The 22,999-nt window shown below is 32.8% G+C and overlaps 1 protein-coding gene across 1 annotated transcript; it reads left to right on the forward strand.

The window, feature by feature from the left end:
* Positions 1–1,563: 1,563 nt before the first annotated feature.
* Positions 1,564–14,897, forward strand: LOC128167835 (autocrine proliferation repressor protein A-like). The gene is made up of 14 exons (XM_052833763.1): positions 1,564–1,967; positions 3,824–3,938; positions 5,067–5,178; positions 6,787–6,900; positions 6,990–7,082; positions 7,241–7,330; positions 7,933–8,062; positions 8,434–8,554; positions 9,031–9,118; positions 9,960–9,998; positions 10,096–10,184; positions 11,314–11,407; positions 12,688–12,753; positions 14,679–14,897. The coding sequence occupies exons 1-14, from the start codon at positions 1,787–1,789 to the stop codon at positions 14,796–14,798; spliced, it is 1,452 nt and encodes a 483-aa protein (XP_052689723.1). The 5' UTR covers positions 1,564–1,786; the 3' UTR covers positions 14,799–14,897.
* The last annotated feature ends 8,102 nt before the right edge of the window (positions 14,898–22,999 follow it).

Consider the following 22,999-nt stretch of genomic DNA (forward strand, 5'->3'; position numbering starts at 1 on the left):
TTTTGGGATTGTGGACACTTGCCACTGAATATTGAGCCCGATGAAAATGAAACGTAGCTATGATTTGATTTTAAAATATACTTTTATATTACATGCTGTGCGTTTCTACATTTAAGGGGGCTGGGGTGGGACTGCCATTTTAGACAATATTGATCTCCTTTAAAAGAAGAGCTTCATATAAAGATAACGGAAAATGATAAAAATTTATAATAAGATATATGAAATTTTTCTTTATCAAATAGTAGTTGATAGCTTCAGAAACCGCATATAAAATTTTCAAATAAATCTGATGGTTTTATATTATATTATATTTTGAACCCCCAGCCTCCTTAACAGCCGATGGAAAAATTGTTATGATGTATAATAATCCTGGGTATATTTATATTTTAAAAATTCTATCAAAAGAAAAAAAGACAACAGGGGAAGGGTGTAGAAACTAACAAACGAAATCAACAACAAACGAAAATATCTCTATGTTAGTTAGTTTGAAATTAAAGAACTTCAACATCTGTATATGGCATTCATTCCTTCGGTTTCTCTGCTCCCATGTATTTTAGGTTAATTAACATTTTTTAAATCCTCAATAATTTCCAAAAATGCACCGACATGTGCTGAACATTTTATTGGATCCCCAGTGGATACTGAAATTACTGTCTACAAAAACGTATGCAGTAGATATTACTTAACGTAGATGTAGAGGGATGATAACTTATAATGATTGTTTTCTTCTCTCTCTATAGATGTGAATTAGATAGATTGAAGGGTTTTATAGTTTGAAAACCCCCATCCCTATTATTTAATACACCAATACCAAAAATTCACACCATATTTCAATGCAAATTATAAACTTTTACAAAGATTGTTTCATGGGTTTAATTGTTTTTACTTGCTTCCTTTTATATCGGAAATGAATACTGAGATGGGAAATTAAACATCTATATATATATATTATATTATATTATATATATATATATATATATATATATATATATATATATATATATATATATATATATATATATATATATATATATATATATATATATATATACATGTACTGTAATCAACTAAATTAACAAAATATTTTATGTTTCAGAAGTACTGATCAATATGGCTCAATTAATTAATTTTCCGATATCTTTAAATCACAAGAAAATGTGTTCATATAATTTGTACGTTATACATTTTCCCCCTTAATATTGTCTTTCTTTCTTTCTTTCTTTCTTTCTTTCTTTCTTTCTTTCTTTCTTTCTTTCTTTCTTTCTTTCTTTCCTTCCTTCCTTCCTTTGTTGTTTGTTTGGTTTTTGTTTGTTTGTTGTTGTTTTTTTTGTCTATAAAATTTAATTGAAACATGGTTCACGAAACATTACCCAGAACGAATAAAAAACTATCAATTCAGAAGGAACCAAAATTCATATATATAGATAAATTTTTATTATTGCTTATAGTTTTATATACTTCCCTTATTTGTTCAACCTGGTGTATAGAAGTATTAAAGGTACAGGAAAGGTCATAACTAACACTCAACCAATGATATCGAAACTAAGCTTTGATTTGGGGTTTTAAAACTCACAACACAAATAAACAGGAAGTGATCGGATAGTTCCCTAATTCAGGAACACTTGGTCTTCGGAGAATTTTGAGGATATATACCCTATCGTATGATGACACAGTTTATCAGAAATGTTTGTATTTCTTCCAGGATATCTCAATCAGAGATAATTAGGTCACAAGACCATCAAATGACTTAGAGATTATAGATGCACCACCTCCCCCCTCAGCCAGCATGTGGATCTTGGTTACTACAGCGGTCGCCCTATGGGCGGTGTCCCCAATGCGTGCCACACCCCTGGACGACTATGTACATCGTGAGGACCCCCACTACAAGTACTCGGAGATCGGGTCGTACCGCGGCCCCGAATACACCATGTATACCCTGAATATGACATCACAGAAATGGAAAACGGGTAGGTTTCGATTGTTTACAAAATGCATGATATTAAAAAAATAGGAAGACTTAAATGCATTAGTCAATGAATGGATGCACATTCATAGAATGTCCTCGGGAAATTTTTGATTCGGCTTTGTTGTAAGGGATGTTTTGTTTGGGTGTTATTTCAATTTTTCGGGGAGGGGGAGGGGGACTGCATGGTTGAGATTGGTTGCGGTGAAGAGGAAGGAGCCTGTGAATTTTATTGGAGGGCATATCTCAGAGCATCTCAATTAATAGTTATGATGAAATGGATCTCAATGTTGTTTAAGTAGAACAAAAACTTGATAACGGAGTTTGAGATATACTTATCTGCTAAATTTTCAAAAGGAGACCCCTTAACTGTACTTACTTTACTAGTAATAACTATACCTTGTAACGATGACAATTCAGTTAAAATGTGACAATCTGTTATTAACAATTAACAAAATTATAGTTACTTACAGATAACATGAAGCTAAATCAAGATTTATTATAGGCAATATATTGAATACCAGTTTCATTATATATCGCGAGATCTTGATTTTCGCTTAATTTACACGACTCACAACTCGCCATAAACAAATTTTAATTGTGAATATAAATTTAGCAGTTTTCAAAAATAGTGTGTTGCGCGTTACAATTAACCTGCAGTTAATTATACGCTAATTATAGGTTAAGTATGTATACATGTACATGTAAAAAGTGTCAGAGAAGAAATATATGTTTAAGGTTCATTTCCAAAATTCTGCTTATAGTTGAATTTTCATTGATATTAAAATATGCTTGTCATAAATTCCCCATCTTTAACCCATGGTTATGCACCTACGCAAAACACACGTAAATGGAGACGATGCCACTAATTAATTTAATGGGAGATACCGCAAAGTTAGTTTTTAAAGTTTATTACATGTCAATTGTTATTAATTATATTGTTCCACGAAACTTTCCATTCCAGACAGAAATGCCACGATGTCGTAAATTCAAAACAAATTAGAATTCATCGGGAAACATTCACAATTTCGTCACTTATTATTTGAAATAATACAGTGTATTAAATAACAATAAAAAGAATTTCATTTTGAAGGGAGATGAATGGTTGGTCATACAATATAATGAAGTTATGTAACTAAATTGACAAAGAGGCCGGCCAAAAATGTTTGATTTATGCGCTACCAAAATCACGACTTTCATTCCATTAATTGATGTATGATTTTTAATTTGATTTATGCTATTAGCGTAGCTTCTGGGATAATTCTAAAACATATAGAGAGTGAAATTGTTCAAGATTTGTTTTTGAATGCTAATCAGGAATGCAAATCTATTCTATGCTAATAATGCACTCTATACGGTGTGTGTTATATCATTATATCATTCACTGTGCACTTTTCTTTGAGAAAGAACAAATCCCAGATCTCTCTCTCTCTCTCTCTCTCTCTCTCTCTCTCTCTCTCTCTCTCTCTCTCTCTCTATATATATAATAGTAGGATTAAAATCTGGCAGTGTGTCTTTATGCCCAAGACATTAAATGATTTTAATGCCGTCGTTAAATTAAAGATAGTGTTACAAGAATACTATTAACTTCCCACTACCACATCATTCTTTCATTCTTCATTACACTATCTTTTAAATTTTGATTTTATTTTTCTCAAAACAAATGGAAGAAACTCCATTCAGAAAAAAATAACGTTTTTTTCTGTAAAATTGTACGTTGTTTTATTTGCCTTTACTTTCACCCCCTTCCCCCCACAACACAGGAAACCACAAAAATATCATAAAATAGAAATACCAATGATGAGTTAATTTTAATCACTAGTGATAGTTTACCATTGCTTTCTTTTTATGGTCTTGCAGAGGCGGAAACGGATAGCCCAATCTGGTGGCACTATCTGACGGTGACCATCCCTGACAAAATCAACTACACCCAGGCCGCATTCATGCTTATCGACGGGGGGAGCAACACTGAAGAGTAATACATTTCTTGACTGACTTCATGTAGTCCTATGAATTTATTTGAAGGGGTTGTGGTATTGATTATGGAAACCCTAAATATTCAAGGTTGAAAGCTTTGCAATGAAAACAAAAGTGTGGTCCTTTAAAAATCTTAGATTTTTGATAAACAAAATCTGTCATGTGCAGATTTTTTTTTTATTATCAAAAATCTAAATTATAGTTAGGGCAGGTGGTGTCTGTACATAGATAGAATTCTCAGAAAAAAACGGCATTAATTTGTATTTATTCTAAAACATTTATAGAATGTGATGAAATTCTGATAAATGTTTGAATGTATTTGAATAAATAATATTGATTTGAAAAAGTAATGCGTATTATACCAGTGCAAATATATGTATGGATGAAAAAAATACAAAGATTATGAAAAATGTATAGGTACTTAAGATGGCACACATAAAATTGGCCGTGTTAACACCGCAGCAGTTGAAATGACATATTTGAATTGAAATGAATTTGAAATTATTCCGATTTTTATGGAACATACTTATGACATAGTGTATTTTCCACAAATGTTGGTTGTGGAATTTTACTGAGGGAGGATTAAAGTTGAGTTGAAAACTTTATCAGGAATTGAGGAAAAGTGTACATTAAGGGAGTCAGGTGTTGTAAATAAAAGAAACGTCTGTTGTCAATGGTTTTACAACGGCAGCCATAACAACAAACACATTTTTAAAACAGTGAAGACGTACTTTAGACTCAAACGAAACAAAGGTTTTTAAAAAAAAATGCACAAAACATTAAGTTCTAGGACAAACCTATTCATCTTCACTAACTCCATTGACAAACAGTGTACTATACAATGGCCCGCAACAATGAGAGCGGTGCTGTGCAGCAATACATCACCTTGGTCACGTGACGCTATACTGGCATGCGCACTTTGTGGTAACCAAACACAGCCTCATTATGTTCAGCGGGTTTTTGGGGTAAAATCGATGGCTGCATTTAAACGTCATTTGGAACAATTAATTCTCAGAATATATGAATAATAAAACTTAATTTGTTTAGTTTTGTTTTTGAAAAAAAAATGTTTAAATCTGATTGTTTTAAAATATTTAGATATTTCGTTTGTTTAATTTGCTTTCAGTCCGCCAAAGATTACGAACAACTTCGTGGCCCTGACAACGGTAGTAGCTGTCAGCGCATGTACCATTGGCGCCGATTTGCGAATGATTCCCAATCAGCCAATCCTGTTTAAGGTAGACATGTCTGATTTTTTTTTTTTTAAATATTTAGAATGGTTACTATACAAGTCTACAAAAACTGCAATTGCGAATCAAACGTTGAACAAGTTTTGACCAGGACCATACACTAGAAATTTTAGAAATTGTATATACCTCATGGAAAGTAGCAGATAGTAAAGTTACCACGCATAAGTTTAAGGCTTAAATTACTACACACTCACTCCTCTACGGATCAAGAATTTGAAGATATTTGCGAATCAATTTAATTTATTGCATGCCATTAGGCATGACATTTGAATTTTCCCCCGCTTGTTATATGTTGGGTTATTCCCCCTCCCTTTCTTCACTTTTAAAAGATGTCAAATGCATATCTTATCAAATTGCATGTCAACTGAAAAATATGGATGTTGAATAACAAAACACAAATTAATGTAAAAAACGACAACTTGTATCACTTATGAATCGCACTTTTGAAATTATTGATGCCTATTGTTTTTATTTTTTTGTTAATTACACGCATTAATCATCAACATTTCACAAATTACATCTAGGAAAAAAACCATTAAATTTATGGGTATTTGTTTCAACATTTTTTGCATTAAAAACACCCCATAAAACATCGAACAAATACGCAGAATAAGATTTTACTGTTGTACTGTGTCGCCTGAAAAAATAATGTTGACCGAGATTTCATTACTCTAGTTTCTAAAGGTCACCTCTTCCATATATGTGTGATCATGTATAAATAAAAAATGTAGTAAACACAATTTTTGCATTAATACTCTAAAGTACTAGTATTAATGTATTGAAAAGAGATTTACTTTTTATGATAAATTATGAACAAAATTCATTGTATATATCCTTTAGGACAAGGACTGCAATGGAAAATGTTACAATGTATATACAAATCTTTTCATTTACCGTCAGTACCCTATCTTATTTCTTCTTTAAACACGTAAAAATTGCACACTTCGAAGTTCTTAATTAAAAACAAATATGTTGGTAAATGAGACAGCAGATGTACAAACGATAAAAAATATCGGATTTTCCAACAGTAAAGTTGTCATAATAGCCTGTTCAGCCGATGACATTTCGAAGTGACCATTTCAGCAAAGGCAGCAAAATGTCAGCGGTAGAGTTGCTACTTTTCTCAATTGGCGACCATTTCGTCAAGGTTTGATTAGTGACGTCATCTGCCCTTGACATTTTCCAAATGCCAACAAGCTTTAGCCGAGTCATTATATCCCACGATAACTTTCAACATCCATTGACTTCAGTTTCATTGACCAGTCTTCCAAAACGGGTTCTTTTGTCCAGCCACTTTTATCGCTCTAGTCGCCGCCTCTTTATATTACGTAATAAACGGATTATGTAATGTCACTAATGATGCAAATAACCTGTTAAGTATGTCCTAGGCGAATATAATTAGTGTATTAATGGCTTGATGAATTGATTTTGTATCCGTATATCATTTCGAGTAACTGCATGAAAAACTATAATCATCAATTTAACACCGACAGCCTTCGGCTTTATATTAATAACCCAGGCATAAGTCGAGGTTTTCATCAAACAAAGAAGTTAATCAATAAATAACTCTGATTTTATCCTTTATATATTTTGAAGGATGACCCTGAGAAAAGAAAAAGGAAAGAAGATGCCATAATCGCCTGGACGTGGAAGAAATTTATACAGAACACGTCTGATCCGGAAATACTACTGCGCATGCCCATGACAAAAGTATATGATAGCAGATGACACACCTATTTAATATTCTTTATCAAAACCATAAGTTTTTTGCCATATTGAATGTTATTTTTTTTAAACAGGCAGCTGTTCGTGCAATGGATGCAATTCAACATTTTGTAAAGGCTAAACTGGGAAATCAGGTTGAAAAATTTTTCATTGCCGGTGCCTCAAAGGCAAGTATTCTGTATATAGAACGTAGACGTATTTCACCTATAAGAGCACACACTAAATTCTATTGCAATCAAATGATTGAAAATGATGGCGACTGTGATATTAGAAATTGGAATGATGATGATGATGATGATGATGATGAGTTATTTCTATTTAACAGAGAGGGTGGACAACATGGACAACAGCGGCTGTAGACAAAAGAGTGGTTGCCATGGCACCCATAGTATTGGACTTATTAAACATGGTTAAAGTAAATCACTTTGATCATTTTTATGCCCCCATGTCTGCTCCATATAAATTTTAAGATTCCTTTTCTTGGCAACATCAAACGTCGTGCACTGGTCTCCCTAATGAGTATTGAGATTATTAGGTCAAAGATCAAAGGTCAAACCACCCCGAGCTTAAGAAGATAATGCCCACTCAATAGTTTGAAAACCGTTCGCTTGACAGAACAAACTCTCAACATACACTCCTTTATCATATGAAGATATTTAAATCAAATGTCAAAAGTCAAGGATGAAATTTATCTGGACATAAGAAGGTGATTGTCCGTTCAATATCTTTCGAACATTTCACGCGATAAAATTCAAAATTGACACGAGTAGATTTCCTTTATTGTATTCCAATACACGGAGTAGAAAGTCCTGACTTCATCTAATTATTTGTTATTGTTTTGAAATACCTTCAGTACCAGTGAGAATGGCATTGAGTATATAAAAATACTGCTTTTAATATTTCACCAGTCAAGAGCAAAACTAATATATGATCTGTATTCTAAATTAAAAATTTGTTCTATTCTCTTGTTGAAATCTCTTGTTTTATAGAGTTTAAATTGTTTTCGTTGCTTTGTAGAATCTCCATCACATGTACAGAAACCTGGGTGGCTGGACCTTCGCCTTTGATGACTACCTGGACGTCAACATCACAGCGGAGTTAGACAGCGAAGGCGTGGCCAAAATGGCCGCAATCATCGACCCTCTCTGTAATCTTTCTTGTCTTTGAACATTTTTTATGTCCTAACCTTTGTTTGATATATTCATAATCTGTGTATTAAATGAAATGATACAGTAAAAGTGGTCATTTACGCTTGTGGTAAAGTACGCGTTTTCTATCGTCAAACAATATGCGTGGGTATTAAATAAGTGTTTTAGAACTCCAAAGTTGTTAGTTTTTTACCATACGAGCGGGGGTATTTTACGCGGTTTTAAGCTAACAGCGCAACTAGTGTAAATTTCATCCACGCTTAACTAGACACTTCTACAAGATAAGCTTAAGTAGAATGAAATTCTCATTATCTTGTAAGCAATGTTGGTGTGCTTTCGATGTGAAAATCTTGTTTTTACAATGCTTCAGCCTACAACGACAGATATAGGAACATCGCCAAGTTTATCATTACGACGGGAGGCGATGAATTTTTTCAGCCGGACGACGCTCATTACTACTTCGACCAGTTGGAGGGACCCAAATATCTCAGGTGCAACCACGTGTTGTTAAGAGTAATATGCATGCTACTAGAATACTAGTATATGCATGCCTCCAAGAAGGCGTCAGGGATTAAAGGGGTATACAGTGGTGTACATTTGTCTTTGGAAAGTGGGCAAAGTTCACTTATAATACATAGTGTAAAATGTATTGTTATTGTAAAATTAAAGAAATGGTATATTTATGGCTGTTATAAAAGAGTAAACATATTGAGAGAGAGAGAGAGAGAGAGAGAGAGAGATACATTAATGATATTTATGTTAATGATAAAATATGTATTTATGACAATAAAAAAAAATTGGCATATTGATAGGGGCCAACATTATAGAGTGGGTATTTTGAAAAGAACGTGTATATCCTGCCATTAAAAAGTGCACACATAAGAGCTTTTATTTTATAATGAATTTGAGAAACATTAAAAAAAAGGAGAAAAAAAAGAGTTATGGCCACGTTCTCTTTGTGTTACAGAAAACTTCCAAATGCAGAACATAGCTGTGCTGGGCACGAGACAAGTTTGATGTTTTCTTTAAGAGCATTTTTTCTTCAAGTGATAAATGTGAGTACATTTCGATAAAACCACTTCCGGTTTTGGCGAATTACATTTATTCCATCAAATGCGTGTTTGATAGCAATTAGGGGGAGGGGTATTGTTGAGTTTTGACTGGCATTCTGAAAATTAGATACCTAATACCATTATTTCAAGATATAATTGGTGTAAGAAAATTTCATGTAAGATTTTAAATTAACATTTAGGGAAGTATCGCAATGAATATATTTGGGAAGTACGTCATTCCGTTACATTATGTGACAGTAAACTATCCATAATAAAACGAGCTATTTATCTTCATTTTAAATGTATGCTATTTAAAAATGTAGGTATCAAATGTACATATATATAGGCGATTGAATCGAATACTTAACCGTTAAAATGGAGGGTTTTTTTTCAGAAGCTCTGTTTATACACGATCTCAGAAAAAAATATCTAGAATGAATTTTCTGAACGATGAGTTTTAAAATGTTTTAATCTATTTCTGTCTTAAGATTAAATAAAGTGACAGTAGTGACAAGCAGTAACAAGAACTTTACGTGGGTGCGTTTCTATATGTAAACATCATTTATCTTAAAACTACTGCAGCAAGTCTAATTGATTCAAAGAAAAAATATATTATTCTATTTCGTAAACTAGGCTTTTTCGGCGAAAGCAATTTTCATTCAAGATAACCATCCTTGATGAAATATTACCCTTAACCTCGACAACTTTGGAAGATGCATGTGGTTAATTATAGCTTATTGTTATTCATTAAACTGAATCTTACATAATCATTATCAGTGTACTTCATCATGTTTATATATATTTTTTTACTGAACAGATGTATATGCATTTTGCTTTATTTCAGGAGACCCCGTTTCCTAAAATGAATTGGAAAAGAGAGTTCGTAAGTTTCATATCTGTAAAGATAAAGATAATCATATTTTTATACACGTATTTTTTATTCTTTTGATCAATCGTTTATAATCAATATAATTATACAGACGAAGACTGGGGGAAAAATAACATTATTCACAGACAGAAAACCAAGAACAGTGGACGTTTACTATGCGAGGACGCTTGACGGCAAAAGGTAGAATAAAACTGCAAAATGTAGATATAAATGGCAAAAGGTAGATATAAATGGCAAAAGGTAGGTGGCAAAAGGTAGATATAAATGGCAAAAGGTAGATGGCAAAAGGTAGATATAAATGGCAAAAGGTAGATGGCAAAAGGTAGATGGCAAAAGGTAGATATAAATGGCAAAATGTAGATGGCAAAAGGTAGATATAAATGGCAAAAGGTAGAGAAAGACGACAAAAGGTAGAGAAAGATGACAAAAGGTAGAGAAAGATGAAAAAAGGTAGAAAAAGATGGTAAAAGGTAGATAAAACGAAATAACCAAAGCAACAGGAGCATTAATGATAATAAAATTGATCAAATGAGAGCATAAATAGAAAGGTTGATCAAATTATACACGTTTCGAGCTCCGTTGATAAAAGAGATGGGTCAGATAAAGTACTGAAAGCAACCTTGGTATAAAGGTGAGCAAATAATCAAAGTACTGAGAGCTTCAAAAGTAAAAATAGAATTCAAGGTACATTTGTACCGAGATCCTGAATGCAGTTCAGTATAGATGATAGTATGACGTTGTAAGCACATAGGGGTGTTTACCGAACTTGTCTAAACGGTCGATCATTTGGCTTTTGGTAGTGCTCCCTAGTGAACTGGACGAATTAATTCTCTCCTTTGTGTACGCCTGTTGCACCCGTTATATTATCTATAAACCGTTTTTGTAATCATCGAAAAAAGGTAAACTTAGTCTTATGAAAGTGTCCATAGATAACCAAATAATCATAGTACTGAGAGTATCGATTGTTGATGTGATAAAGTACAATGTCATTCACAAATTGAAAATTAAAATCATCTACGTACCCAGAACGCAAGTAATGTATTTGGAGTACCATTGAGAGCATGTATAAACAAAAAAGAGAGCCTTAAAAGTATTGAAACATAGATACATGCATGAAGGTAATTCAACGAATTCGGAGAAACAAAGAGTACACATTTCATTCTCTTAACCTTTGGTATATTTGAAACAAAGACAATTCAGCACCCACACACTATGGAATGAGAAAATGAAAAATCAATTATATTATTCTAACACATTTCAATGTTACAAAATTCAAGGATTTTAGGGTACTTTTGTGTTTCTATTTAAGACGTGACTTCAGATTATTGGTCGCTTCATCAGATGATCCACGGAAGCCCTACCCTCATCCCGTGATATGGTTCAATGACAGGGCACAAGAATTGGTAGGTCCAATCAAAAACTCAAAGATTTTCATTTTCACTTAGAGCCTTGCTCAGCAGTTTTCAGATTTTATTTTCTTTTTTGTTGCGATAAAACATGTGCGTGTTTACTGTAGACAAGTTATGCAAATGTTTAATTACATGTCACGAGACATGCAGTAAAATGTCCTCTCTCATGCATGATATTCTTATAAGAGACATTTTAAGTTTCATGTGTGGGGTTTGATCTGAAAAGTGCAAAGGCTTCTTTTATTCATGACCACTTTCATTTAAACATGCACGTTATCAAAGACCTGAAATAGCAAGCACTGCGGTATCATTACATGGGCAGCACTTTAATTCCAAAAAGGTGAACTGTTTCAGACTGGCCAAAAGTGGCAAAAAAAATATCCTTAAATGCATGCGTTATTCATCTGTGAAATTGATCAGAGACAAATCGAAGCTTCAAGAGGACCGCTGTGTTGTTAATTAAGTTGTTCACAGATGACATTGGTGATAGTTTGGCCAGGAAGCCAATACAAGATTCACGAGATAGAAAGAGGAACTCTAATGAGCGCAGGATAGGTTCGACAAGGAAACTCAATCCAGAACATCTAGCACTGACATCCATCTCAAAGATTTAAACATCAAGAGGTCTTTTCAAAAACAGTTTTATTGAATAAAAAGTAAGCCGGAGATATATAAATAAAAAAGCGTGTAAAGGGAAAGTTAAGATCTTGACATTTTTGTTCGTTTTAGGACTTTTTCCACAAGGGAATTTCCTGAGAAATGTGCAGTGTAAAGTGATAAAAATCTTTATTATAGTTTCTAGAATCTATAAATAAGATAATAGTCTATGATTTGAAGCAAGAATAAGATGAACTTTACCCACGCTCCTGTTCGAATGATAAGGCGTTTTTTTAACATGAACTAAGTCTTTGCACAGTTTTTCCGATTGACAACGAATTACGACACTTGTTTTATATGAAATATCATTAAAGTGTATATGATCATCATAATTATTTCTGTTATCAATAAATTCATCACTTTAAAAAATAGAAACATTTTGCTGAAGAAACAAAATTTACAAAAGTTTTGTCTTAAATTGATTTGTTCGTCTGTTAAATATGAACACAAAATCTCAGTTGCACCTTGGTAATAGCAATTTATATTATTTGATTATATAAGCAACTGTTTGACAGATGGGACTTAGAATAATCATTTTTCCCCACAAAAAGCGCTGCAATTTCCCCCTCAATGTATAAAGATAGACTATTTCAGACGTATTTTTCTTTATTAAACAGGGTAACAACACTTTTGTTGCTGAATACGACAGTCCGCCACAGGGATGGCTGGCTTTTTTCATTCAAGTAAGTCAGCAGACGACATATTCAAGTCAGCAGACGACAAATTACTGCACAATATTTAATCTGCCTTAGATATTTTTAATATTTTGTTCCACCAAATGCAGACAATTGCAATTTTGATGTCTGTATTGGATGAAACAATTAGTGTATCAGGGGACTTATATTTGACATATATGGCTGAGTGATAATAACGTTCCCCGCGTTTTATGGTACGTTAGAACTTGAATGAAAGGAAATTGATTTTGATTAAGTTCCCACCTTTGCATATTCGAATTGCATATAAGGAGCATTTATTTGATATAATCGAGGCTTGCGATATTAATAGTTATAAAAACAGGGAATTGGCAGAAATTCAATGTAAAGAGGTTCAGAAAAAAATGAACCGAGTTAGCAGAGACCTCGACCTTTGTCTTTTTTAAAAATAAGATTATTTCAAGAGTATATAAAACGTGAAATTCTTGCCAAAAATTACCACTGCCTCACACAATGATCAGTGTTGCTGAATTTTTCTTTATTGACCAGAGGTTTACTATCTGAAAGCAACGACAAAGAAACACTCGATGACATAAAGTACACTCTCGTTATTTTATGTCTACCTCAACAGATGCCATATGCCAGCCAAAGACTCTTTATGAGTCGATAACTCTTTATGTGTCGAAAATTCCAAGAGCGAAAACCTTTATCAGACAAATACATACGTAATTAACCCAATAGGCCTTTTCTTTCTTTAAAAGCAGTGTTTCCGTAGCAAAACATAGAAAAAGTCGACAGTTTTATCAACATTATACTAATGAATGCATTCCATAAAGACCAGAAGCTGAGGTGTTGACAACCTCGACCTAATAAACCCCCTGAAGAGAGACTGACAATTCGATAATCTGGTCTGCTAATTCAATTAATTCTCGGTTGTATAAGGGGCTCTTAAGTTCATTGTTATTTTAGAACACTGTGGAAATATTAAATTTCGTGGGTGCAGATTTTCGTGGATTGCTTAAATTTTACAGGTTTGTTGGAACGTAATTTCGTTTATTCTCTTATTCTCTTATAAAAAGGAAATATTCATGGAGGGTGTTAATTCGTGAAAGAAAGGTACTCACGAATTCCACGAAAATTGACTACCAAGAAATCTAATGATTCCACAGTATATATATGGATTGAAAATCTGTATTTTTATGAGACTAAAATAAATGGAACATTTTTTAAAGCTGCTTGGTCCGATTTTATATCAAATTTTATGCACGCTTTTAAACGATGGCTATGCTTAGTATATGTATAATAATAGACATTGCAGTACTTTTACCCGTCAATTATGCCAAATTTCAATGAAGAAAAATACGTACAAAATATGCTAACAAAACAAACGACATTAAAAGTTACCGCATTATTTCGCCTCATGTTAAATTTCACCCCTGACGACGAGAGGGGTATAGTTGTATTACGACTTTGACATCGCTTTAAATAAAGGTAGAAATGATCAGACAAATTACAAATAAACATGTGTACGTTTTGTTCGCTAATATTTCCAAAGTGTGCTTTGTTTACAATCGATGCATAGCATGCGGGTTGAATAACCCCAATCATTCAGGGGACGAAACCAAGCGGTTTCCTTTTCTAAACATTCCCGTGATGCATTTTGGTTTGTTTTTTCGTTTGCCCAAAGAGAAATTATTTTTATTTACTTTGAATATTTCTAACTTTGAAAGGAGACTGATTCTGCTGGTGTAAATAGGAGAAAGTCCATAACTTTCTAAGATAAATGATTTATATGGAAAAAATTTTGATACTGTAATTACAAAAAAATCGGACCAAGCAGCTTTAACAATTTTAATTATCTAGTGATAAACCTGAAACATGTTTCAATCTATCGCATTGTTACAACGCATGATTCACATTTAATTTTGAATTGCCTATTTTTGTTCTTGTGGTAGGTGAGCTTTGATGGAGTATCAGATGCAAGATTAGAATTCACGACTGAAGCACAAATAATCCCGGATACATTTCCGTTCCCAGAATGCCACGGTTCCGGATGTAGAGGCAGACTCGTCTGATCTCATTTATATACTGCGTCATTCTATTTGTAGAGTCTGAATATCAATATGTCTGGTGCTGCACATCAATAAAAACGATTTTGCCACCATTTACCTACATTTAGTATTCTTTGTCTTTGGATTTTATTCACCCTGTTTTAGATTATAGAAAAAAACCGATTTTTCAGATCAGTTTGTAGGTCTGTGCATAGGGGTACTAGCAAACTGTGGTCGCTATAAATTATAAAAAATAAAAGTCAAAAGTATCATTTTAGCAAGAAAGGGCCAAGCATGAAAAAAAAATTGTACTTTGTTGCAAATTTTCATTTCAATATGGAAGACAATGTGTATGCGTATAATTCCTGATCTTCATTTGGGGATAGTGGAAACGTATTGCACCTCCCACTTTCTGGGTTTTCTTTTATGCAATGCAAAAAAAAAAGACACTGGGAAATGCCAGGCCTATTGAAGATGTTTCTGTTACAGAAAAAGAGATTATCCTGAATATCCAAAGAGGCCTCAGATATTTCACCGAAGAGGATTCTTGGTTACACAAATCAATACAGAGTATTCAGAAGACATAAGTCAATTAAGGCTTGAAAATGATGAGAGCAAAAGTTTTAGTTTTTTTCTGCGAAAACGAGAAACTAACTCATATTTCATTGCCATACAACATTTTTTTTTAAAACGTGGCTGGGCTTATATTTCTGTATAAGTGATGCAAATTGCTTCTCTTGACACATCCCCTGGATATCTGTTGTTGTAATGACACCATTTTGTACATTTCACCACACTTACGTGTTAAATCGTAGAATGATGCTCTATTTTTCGTCTCTTTCATTATTTAAAGTTGATATTTTTTTTGTTTTTATTATCATATAACATTCATTCATTCTTTGAAATTTAATTCTTTAAATATTGATCGGAAAAGTTATTCTGATTTTATTTCAAATACTAGACAATTTACAATAAATAATTGAACGACAGGAAGTGCAACTGGGTAAAAACAAAGCTTAATGATCATATAAAAAATTTAAAAGAATTCTTATTAGAGGACAGATGGGAATTGGCGCCATTTGAACGTTTTGTATTTGGGACGCGAGTGAAAATGTATAAATTATGACACGCGTTCATTTCATTTTTGAATATTAGAGCCGATGATTATTCACTATCTATTAAGGAATTTGGGATCTGTTACTTGTTATCGGATATATACGTTAGAGGTATTTATGTTTAATAATTTCTGAATCATTAGATACTGGGAGGAGAACGTGCTTTCTATAATAAAATTGAAAACAATCACAGCCTGATTACACATAATTTGTGACATAAACGAAAAATCTTCAAATGTGACTAATTAACCTAAGATGTTGCCACGACTTCAAAGCCTCACAAAAATTACCAAACATTGTTTTCTTAATAATAAAGTCATTCAATTTGAGCTTTAAAAAATGCAAAATATTGCAATGAATATAACATACGTATTATTAGAAGATGTCAGAATTTCTTTTATTTTAACCTTTTGTGCTACAATGTTGGAAATGTATAACGTCACAGGACAAACGATTTTTCCGAGCGTTTGTCAGTTTATCAATAAAATCCCGCTGTAATTATCTAAATCAGGTTTCATGGAATTAAATTGAATTTTAATGCATAAAACTACTTGATATTTTATAAATATAATAATGAGCGAAAAGGGAATAGTATACGTAAAACTACAACTTTGAATTAGTAAATGCATTTTTTTTCCCAAACCGTAACATTGCTTTATATTCTATACATACATTCATTTGTTGTGTAAATTTGATAAGAAACGACACATTCAATGCATAAATCTCTATGGCAATTCAGCTGAAAAATAACAAAAATTGTGAATTTCGATATTGATTGCTTCCCTGCGCCGGAACACTTCGGAAGCACCTTGCCAGCTTCACCGTATCCTGATAATAACTGGTAGGAAGCGGAAGTACGTCATCTCTTCCACTTCTCTCTTGAGCTTTTGATTCGTACTTATAACTCTGACGTAAAGATTTTTTTTTAAAAAGGGTTGTTTTTGGCCCACACACAACAAATTGTCTGCAAATAGAGGCTTATCTTTCGATAATCTGTGCATTTGTTTCCACTCGTCATTAATTGTTTTTCCTTCAAGAAAATTATATTTCGAATCTTCATTTGTGCGGATTTCTTTACTCAGATTTAATTAAGCTACGATTTTTCATTTATATTTACAAACACCTTACTTGGCATTACAAACCGTATTGCTTATTACTAAAGAAATTATATAATTTCCTTTTTTTCCTTTATATCAGTGGGATTGAAAGTGCAGAACATAGTGCAGTACAAGGCATTTCAATATATTGCACCCAACGTCCATGAGGCCGTAATCTTACCTTTCGACATTCTTCTGCAAGAGCACTTAGCAGATCTAGATAAAACATAGCTCATTGCTGCAAAACAAAGCAAATGTAATAGAGGCAACATCTCGTCTGGGGTTTGAACACGGGTCCACTGGCATGCCAGACCAACACTCTACCAATCGAGCTATAGGGTTAACCCACTAGCCTGATTTAGTAGGAATGCCATATACCTGATTTTATCCTACAAACATATTGCAAACTTCCTAGGGAATCTGAGAAACACTGCTTGTGTTGTCAGGGTGGCTTTTTCTATTTATAATGATGTAATGTATCACTGGAATGGAACCCTTGGGTCATATCTATCGTAACAAAGTGTTTTCATCAAGATTAAAAAAAATATATACATGACACCGAAATAATAACTGTTTCTGGTGAAAAGTGTCTTCAATGGTTAAAACACAATCAAAAAATTTTATAAAAATTTGAATTTGAATTATTAAAATTATTTCTTAAACCCAAAATAAAATACATTATGTCTGAAATATTATCGGCGTTTTAGATAAACTGTGTCTGAAATACATGTAGTATCGGCATTTTAGATAAAACCTAATAAATGAAATCAAAGAATTGTACCAAACCTCTCTCTGAACCCTGTTTCGAACAGAATGATAAAAGCACTGTGACGTCAGCTATGACAGTAGTTTCTGTCTTTATCAATAAAATGAATGTCGTTAGGTCATGTTCCGTGAAGGAAAGCATATTCATTAATTTCTAAAGAAGGGTGCTTTAGAAAATATACTGTAATATACTTGATGCCAATTGTTGATAAAAAGAGAAACCTTTTAAGATTAAAGGGGCATGGTCACGATTTTGGTCAAAAATTATTTTTCCGATTTTAATATTTACAATGAATTATAAAGGCATTTTCAATAGGCATCCAAAATTTGTTTGTCATTTGTTGAGTTATAAACGAGTAACAGAGCTTGAAATTCTTCGCTATGTAAACAAAGCGCTTGTAAATACATTTTGAACGTTGAAGTGAAAATTTCAGTTTTAAACCTGTGTTTTGGCAACTATAAATAGTTTATACGATGATTTATAATGACGTCATTTGAAAATTAATAGACATACGGTATATATTTTTCCTTTTTCCGATATCAGCGCGAACTCGTTGATTTTACGAATTCCAAAAAAAAAAAATCCTGAATATAAATAGCTGAATTAAGACGGAAACATTACGCTTTTTTGTCAGCAATATGATATTTGCCTAAAGCTCACATACACGTGTGTCAGAGCCGCTACAGCACCTGCAAGGTTGTTAAATAACAAACGTTATCAAATTATTATTCTTTCCCTATATTATCGTAAAAAAAAATTAAACCACTGATATATAGCCTAATAAAGAATCATCATGATCAGTTTTAATTGCTAAAGATTGGTTTTCATAACAACATTGACCTTTTAATCTTAATAGTTATAAAACTGGTTTTTGTTTTTTTTTTACCATGGTTGTCTATTTTGAAGATTTTTGTTATTATTTTAAGTGTAAATGAGTGCGAGTTTTTTGTCTTTTGTTTTTGTTTTAGATTTTTGTTTTGCTGCAAAAACTTGGTATTACATTTATTATGTTTGTAATTTAAACTTTTGTGATAAATGTGATTGAAACCATTTTTATAAGTATCAAAATAAAGGATTATGCACTTTGATATTTAAACCCAAACCAATATTTTTTTCTGAGTTCCCAAATAGCTTTTCTCTAAAACATTAACAGGAGTTTGAAAACACGATTTTTGGTTCATTTAAGTATTAAAGTTTCTTGAATAATTACAATTTGGCAAAAAAAACTTCTAAGAAGAAAGTTACAACCCTATTGATTTAAGTCGATTAGTTCGATGTGATGAGATAATTAATCCGAACACAGCAGTTCTTCCCCCAAGGTTCTGTAACCTTGTATGGCTGTATATGAATAAAGTTAGTAATTCGAGATAAGAATGGTTAAATCTGCTGCCAAACGTACAAGATAAGAAACAGATGTACCTGGTGATTGGGCAGTTAGGTGTATTGTGATAATAACGTTTATCAATCTTAAAAGCATAAAATAGATAACGGCTGGAGAGAGAGAGAGAGAGAGAGAGAGAGAGAGAGAGAGAGAGAGAGAGAGAGAGAGAGAGTTTTAGTTTTAAAAGCACTATTTCGGTTAATAAATCTAACTATATGATGTAATGCCTTTTCCTGGTAGAGAATGTCATTCAAATTTATTTTAGACACCAGGGAAAAAGACTCGATAATCATTAATACATTGTCAGTATATTCCAACCCCTGCAATTCGAAAATATGGAAAGTATTAATCTTTTGAAAAATTTAAACCACAAAACGTATAATGATTAATTAAACAATTAAGACATGATAAGAATGTTACATAAGTTTCGTCAAGGTTGAAAATTCGATTACTGAAAACTAGACTGTGAACGTGATTGGCTACTGTTTCCTCCTACGTATTCCGATCATGGCGCACCCATAGACAATTGCTTTCTCCATTTAATCCCATTCTACTAACATCTCAACCACAATTTGAATCAGATGAAACGTGTTATCGTATCCAACAGCTAAAGGTGAGCACTTTAGCGAGTTTGTTGTACCTCCGTATTCAATACAAGCAAAATGACAACAGACACCTCTTGCAAAGATTCAGGGGAGAGCAAAACAAAGGGGGTTGAAGGATCAACCTGTGGCTATTTGGTTTATGCTTGACTTAGCTCAGGAACTGGTGACATGTTGGGTAATAGAAATACCCTTGATCATGGCCATATAAAGAGTGTATATAAGTGAATATAAACATAACATCTGAGAACGATGTCATATACATTGTACCTTATAAGTTCAACCTTTCTTGTACATTAGAAAGCAAAATATATCAATGATGATCAGAATAAATATTAAAATATTACGGTGTAGTGTTAAAAAGAAAGTTCGTAGGTATAATGTCTTTTGTGAGTGACTCAATTCATAACTTTTACCAGTTGTCATTCATGTCGTTAGAAAACGGAAAATTGTACTTTAATTTCATTTTCATAACCCATGACGTCATGAAAGTTTGATGACAAGTACATGTATGAAGATGGTTTTTCTAATGTACATGTACTTGTTCATTGTATCTGGTTACGATTAAACACCTCACTCGGCACACCTCGGTCAATTCGCACCTTGCCCTCGATGTAGGCGAAGATATTGGCCGAAGTTTGCCGGATGGAAAGTATCTCAAACACCCTTACCTTTCATGACGTCATTATTTATTGTGGGAATGCAAACCCCTTGATATAAAATAAACTATATCTAAAATCTGATGAAGGAACGTATCTTGGTATGTTTTGATTAAGAAGCATGAACTAACTAGCGGACGAACAAGTAAACATGCACTAGCTATAGTTCTCGTCGGGTCTTTCCAACAAATCATCCAAGATTTCCGTAGAATTCATCGCGATGTCAAGATTTTAATTCGAGCTGCATGGATCGGAGTCGAGAGGGTTGCCGTCAGTATGATTAAATGACTCTCGTTAGGATGTCCAACGGCTGTCAGAGAAATACATGGTTATGCTTAAACCCAACCGGTAAAAGAAATTTATACACTTTGTTAAGGCTGCAGAAGTATTGGCAAATTTAAAATATTTACATCAAACGGTGTGTGTTAAAATAGAAAAATCACGATTATATAGGATTAAATATGAAGGATCAGAATAGTAAAAAAAAATATTTTGATATGGATACATATTTTTTCCTCATGAAATTAATTGGTTTAATTTTTTTCAATCAACAGATGTGATTTCTAATATCACAAAATATTTATTAGAAGCATTATAAAAATTAAACTTATCGTGATATAATGTTCGTATACGCTAATGCCATGCAAAAAAGGATATAAGATTTGTACAGAGTTCTGTCAGTTCAGAAGAAATTGAAAAAAAATAATTAAATTCAGAGAAGGGTTCATTTTAATTCATTCTTATCGATCGAGTGAAAAAAAATAATTACAAAGCCTCATCTGTAGATTTATCTTTTATCTTTCTGTGTTGGAAATGAATAAGGGAAAACGTCTAACTTACGGAAGCGTATATATGCCATACTGACCTTTTTCTATTTTTTAACCCCCACCCCCCACCCCCCACATTTAAATCTTTAAAATAAACACATCAGTTTTAAATTCTTAATTTTACGCTTAAATGAGTAATTTTTACATAAATGAAGACTTATATTTTCGAGTTAAGTATCTGAAGTGTTAATGCTACATATCTTTGTGTAAAATTATAGAATTTTCAAAGAAAATACATTGTATAGGGAATAATAAATTCCATTTAGCCTGTATACTTAATCTTCAACTAGTAAAATCTTTATGTCTATGTATTTTGTGAATTTTACAGTTAAGCGCAAACTGTACAATCATACTAAAGTAAGAATCTCACCGATTTAAGAGTAAAATACCCCAAATCAAATTGTATTGTTTAGATTTACTCGTAGATCTTGTAGAATAGAGTGTATTTTTAACAAACTAAAGTGTATGGAAATATTGAAGGAAAAAAAACATTGTGACTCCAATATGCTTCCGTACTTACTGTATCAAAAAATAAATTTTAATAACAAAATCTAAGTCGTTGAATATTTTGGATCGATACGATATGATAACACATGATGTTACAGACACGAGCTTTCCATTTCAGATCGCTTTTTATCTGATTTTGATCGTAGGTTGTTGGATGCTGTTACTGTTTGTTAGAGTAACGTCCATGTTGTTTGATACATTTCAGGGATATTGTAAGTTAAAGTTTAATAGTTTCATAGGATGGGATTTTTAGATATTAATGTATATCAAAGTACACCATTATCACATGCTATTAAATCAACGTTTGAACATTTTCATTTTGAACTCAGGACTTGCAGGCTGTCGTTTTGACCTGTTGTGCTACTCTGTTAGGCCTCCAAATTGTAAAAGTTAGTTATTTGTTTCAAATGATAGTACGTCACAATATGGAGGTGTCTCATACCTCCTTAACGTTTTCAACTTTGGTGTGAAAAGTGTAGAAAATTATATTGAGAGCATTTTCTGTAATTCCCTCTTCGGTTGTTTCCTTTTTGGGAGAGAAGATACCTTTCCTCTGTTTTAATCAAAAATTTGGTGTAGATTTTACGATTTCTTAACAATTACAGTTAAAGTGCATATACCTTACACTTCAAAAACAGGATGTTGTTAAACTTGCGCTTTATTAAATTCGTATTTCGATCGTTGTATAAAATTGGTCACACTTAGAACCGCCGTGTTCTGATATTTTCTAAGTGATATCTGAAGTCTTCTCAAAACACATTTCATTTATAGTGCCATTCAATATAAAATCAACAATTCTTGCATGTTAATGCAACAATGTCGGGCACCGACTCTTGTGCTTAGCTACAGATCTTTTATTGTATTTTTTCAGATCATCATAATACTAGTTCTAGCTATTGTACTGTTAAGACTACTATGTATCACCTCTGTTTTGGGACACAATCAGACAAGTAGCGACAGGGTAAGCCGGGGGACCGGGTAGGGTTGAGGGTTGTTCCTCCACTTGTTTTAATGAACCTTTTATATAAATTAGGAAAATAATTGCACAGGGCAATCACCCCTTCATTTTTCTTGTCTGGTCACTCCACACGATGCTTCGTGCCTGACCATCCCTTTATTTTTCACCCTCAGCACCTTTTGAACATGATTTATTTGTCCACGTGTATTGAACATGATATGGTCACACACTTCCTACTATAAAACAGAGAATATCATCGATATCTTTTAACGTTTCATGACTGTAATGTTTCTAAACCCTACGTTAAAGTAAA

Source organism: Crassostrea angulata, chromosome 10, assembly GCF_025612915.1.
Source record: "Crassostrea angulata isolate pt1a10 chromosome 10, ASM2561291v2, whole genome shotgun sequence".
Lineage (NCBI taxonomy): Eukaryota > Metazoa > Mollusca > Bivalvia > Ostreida > Ostreidae > Magallana > Magallana angulata.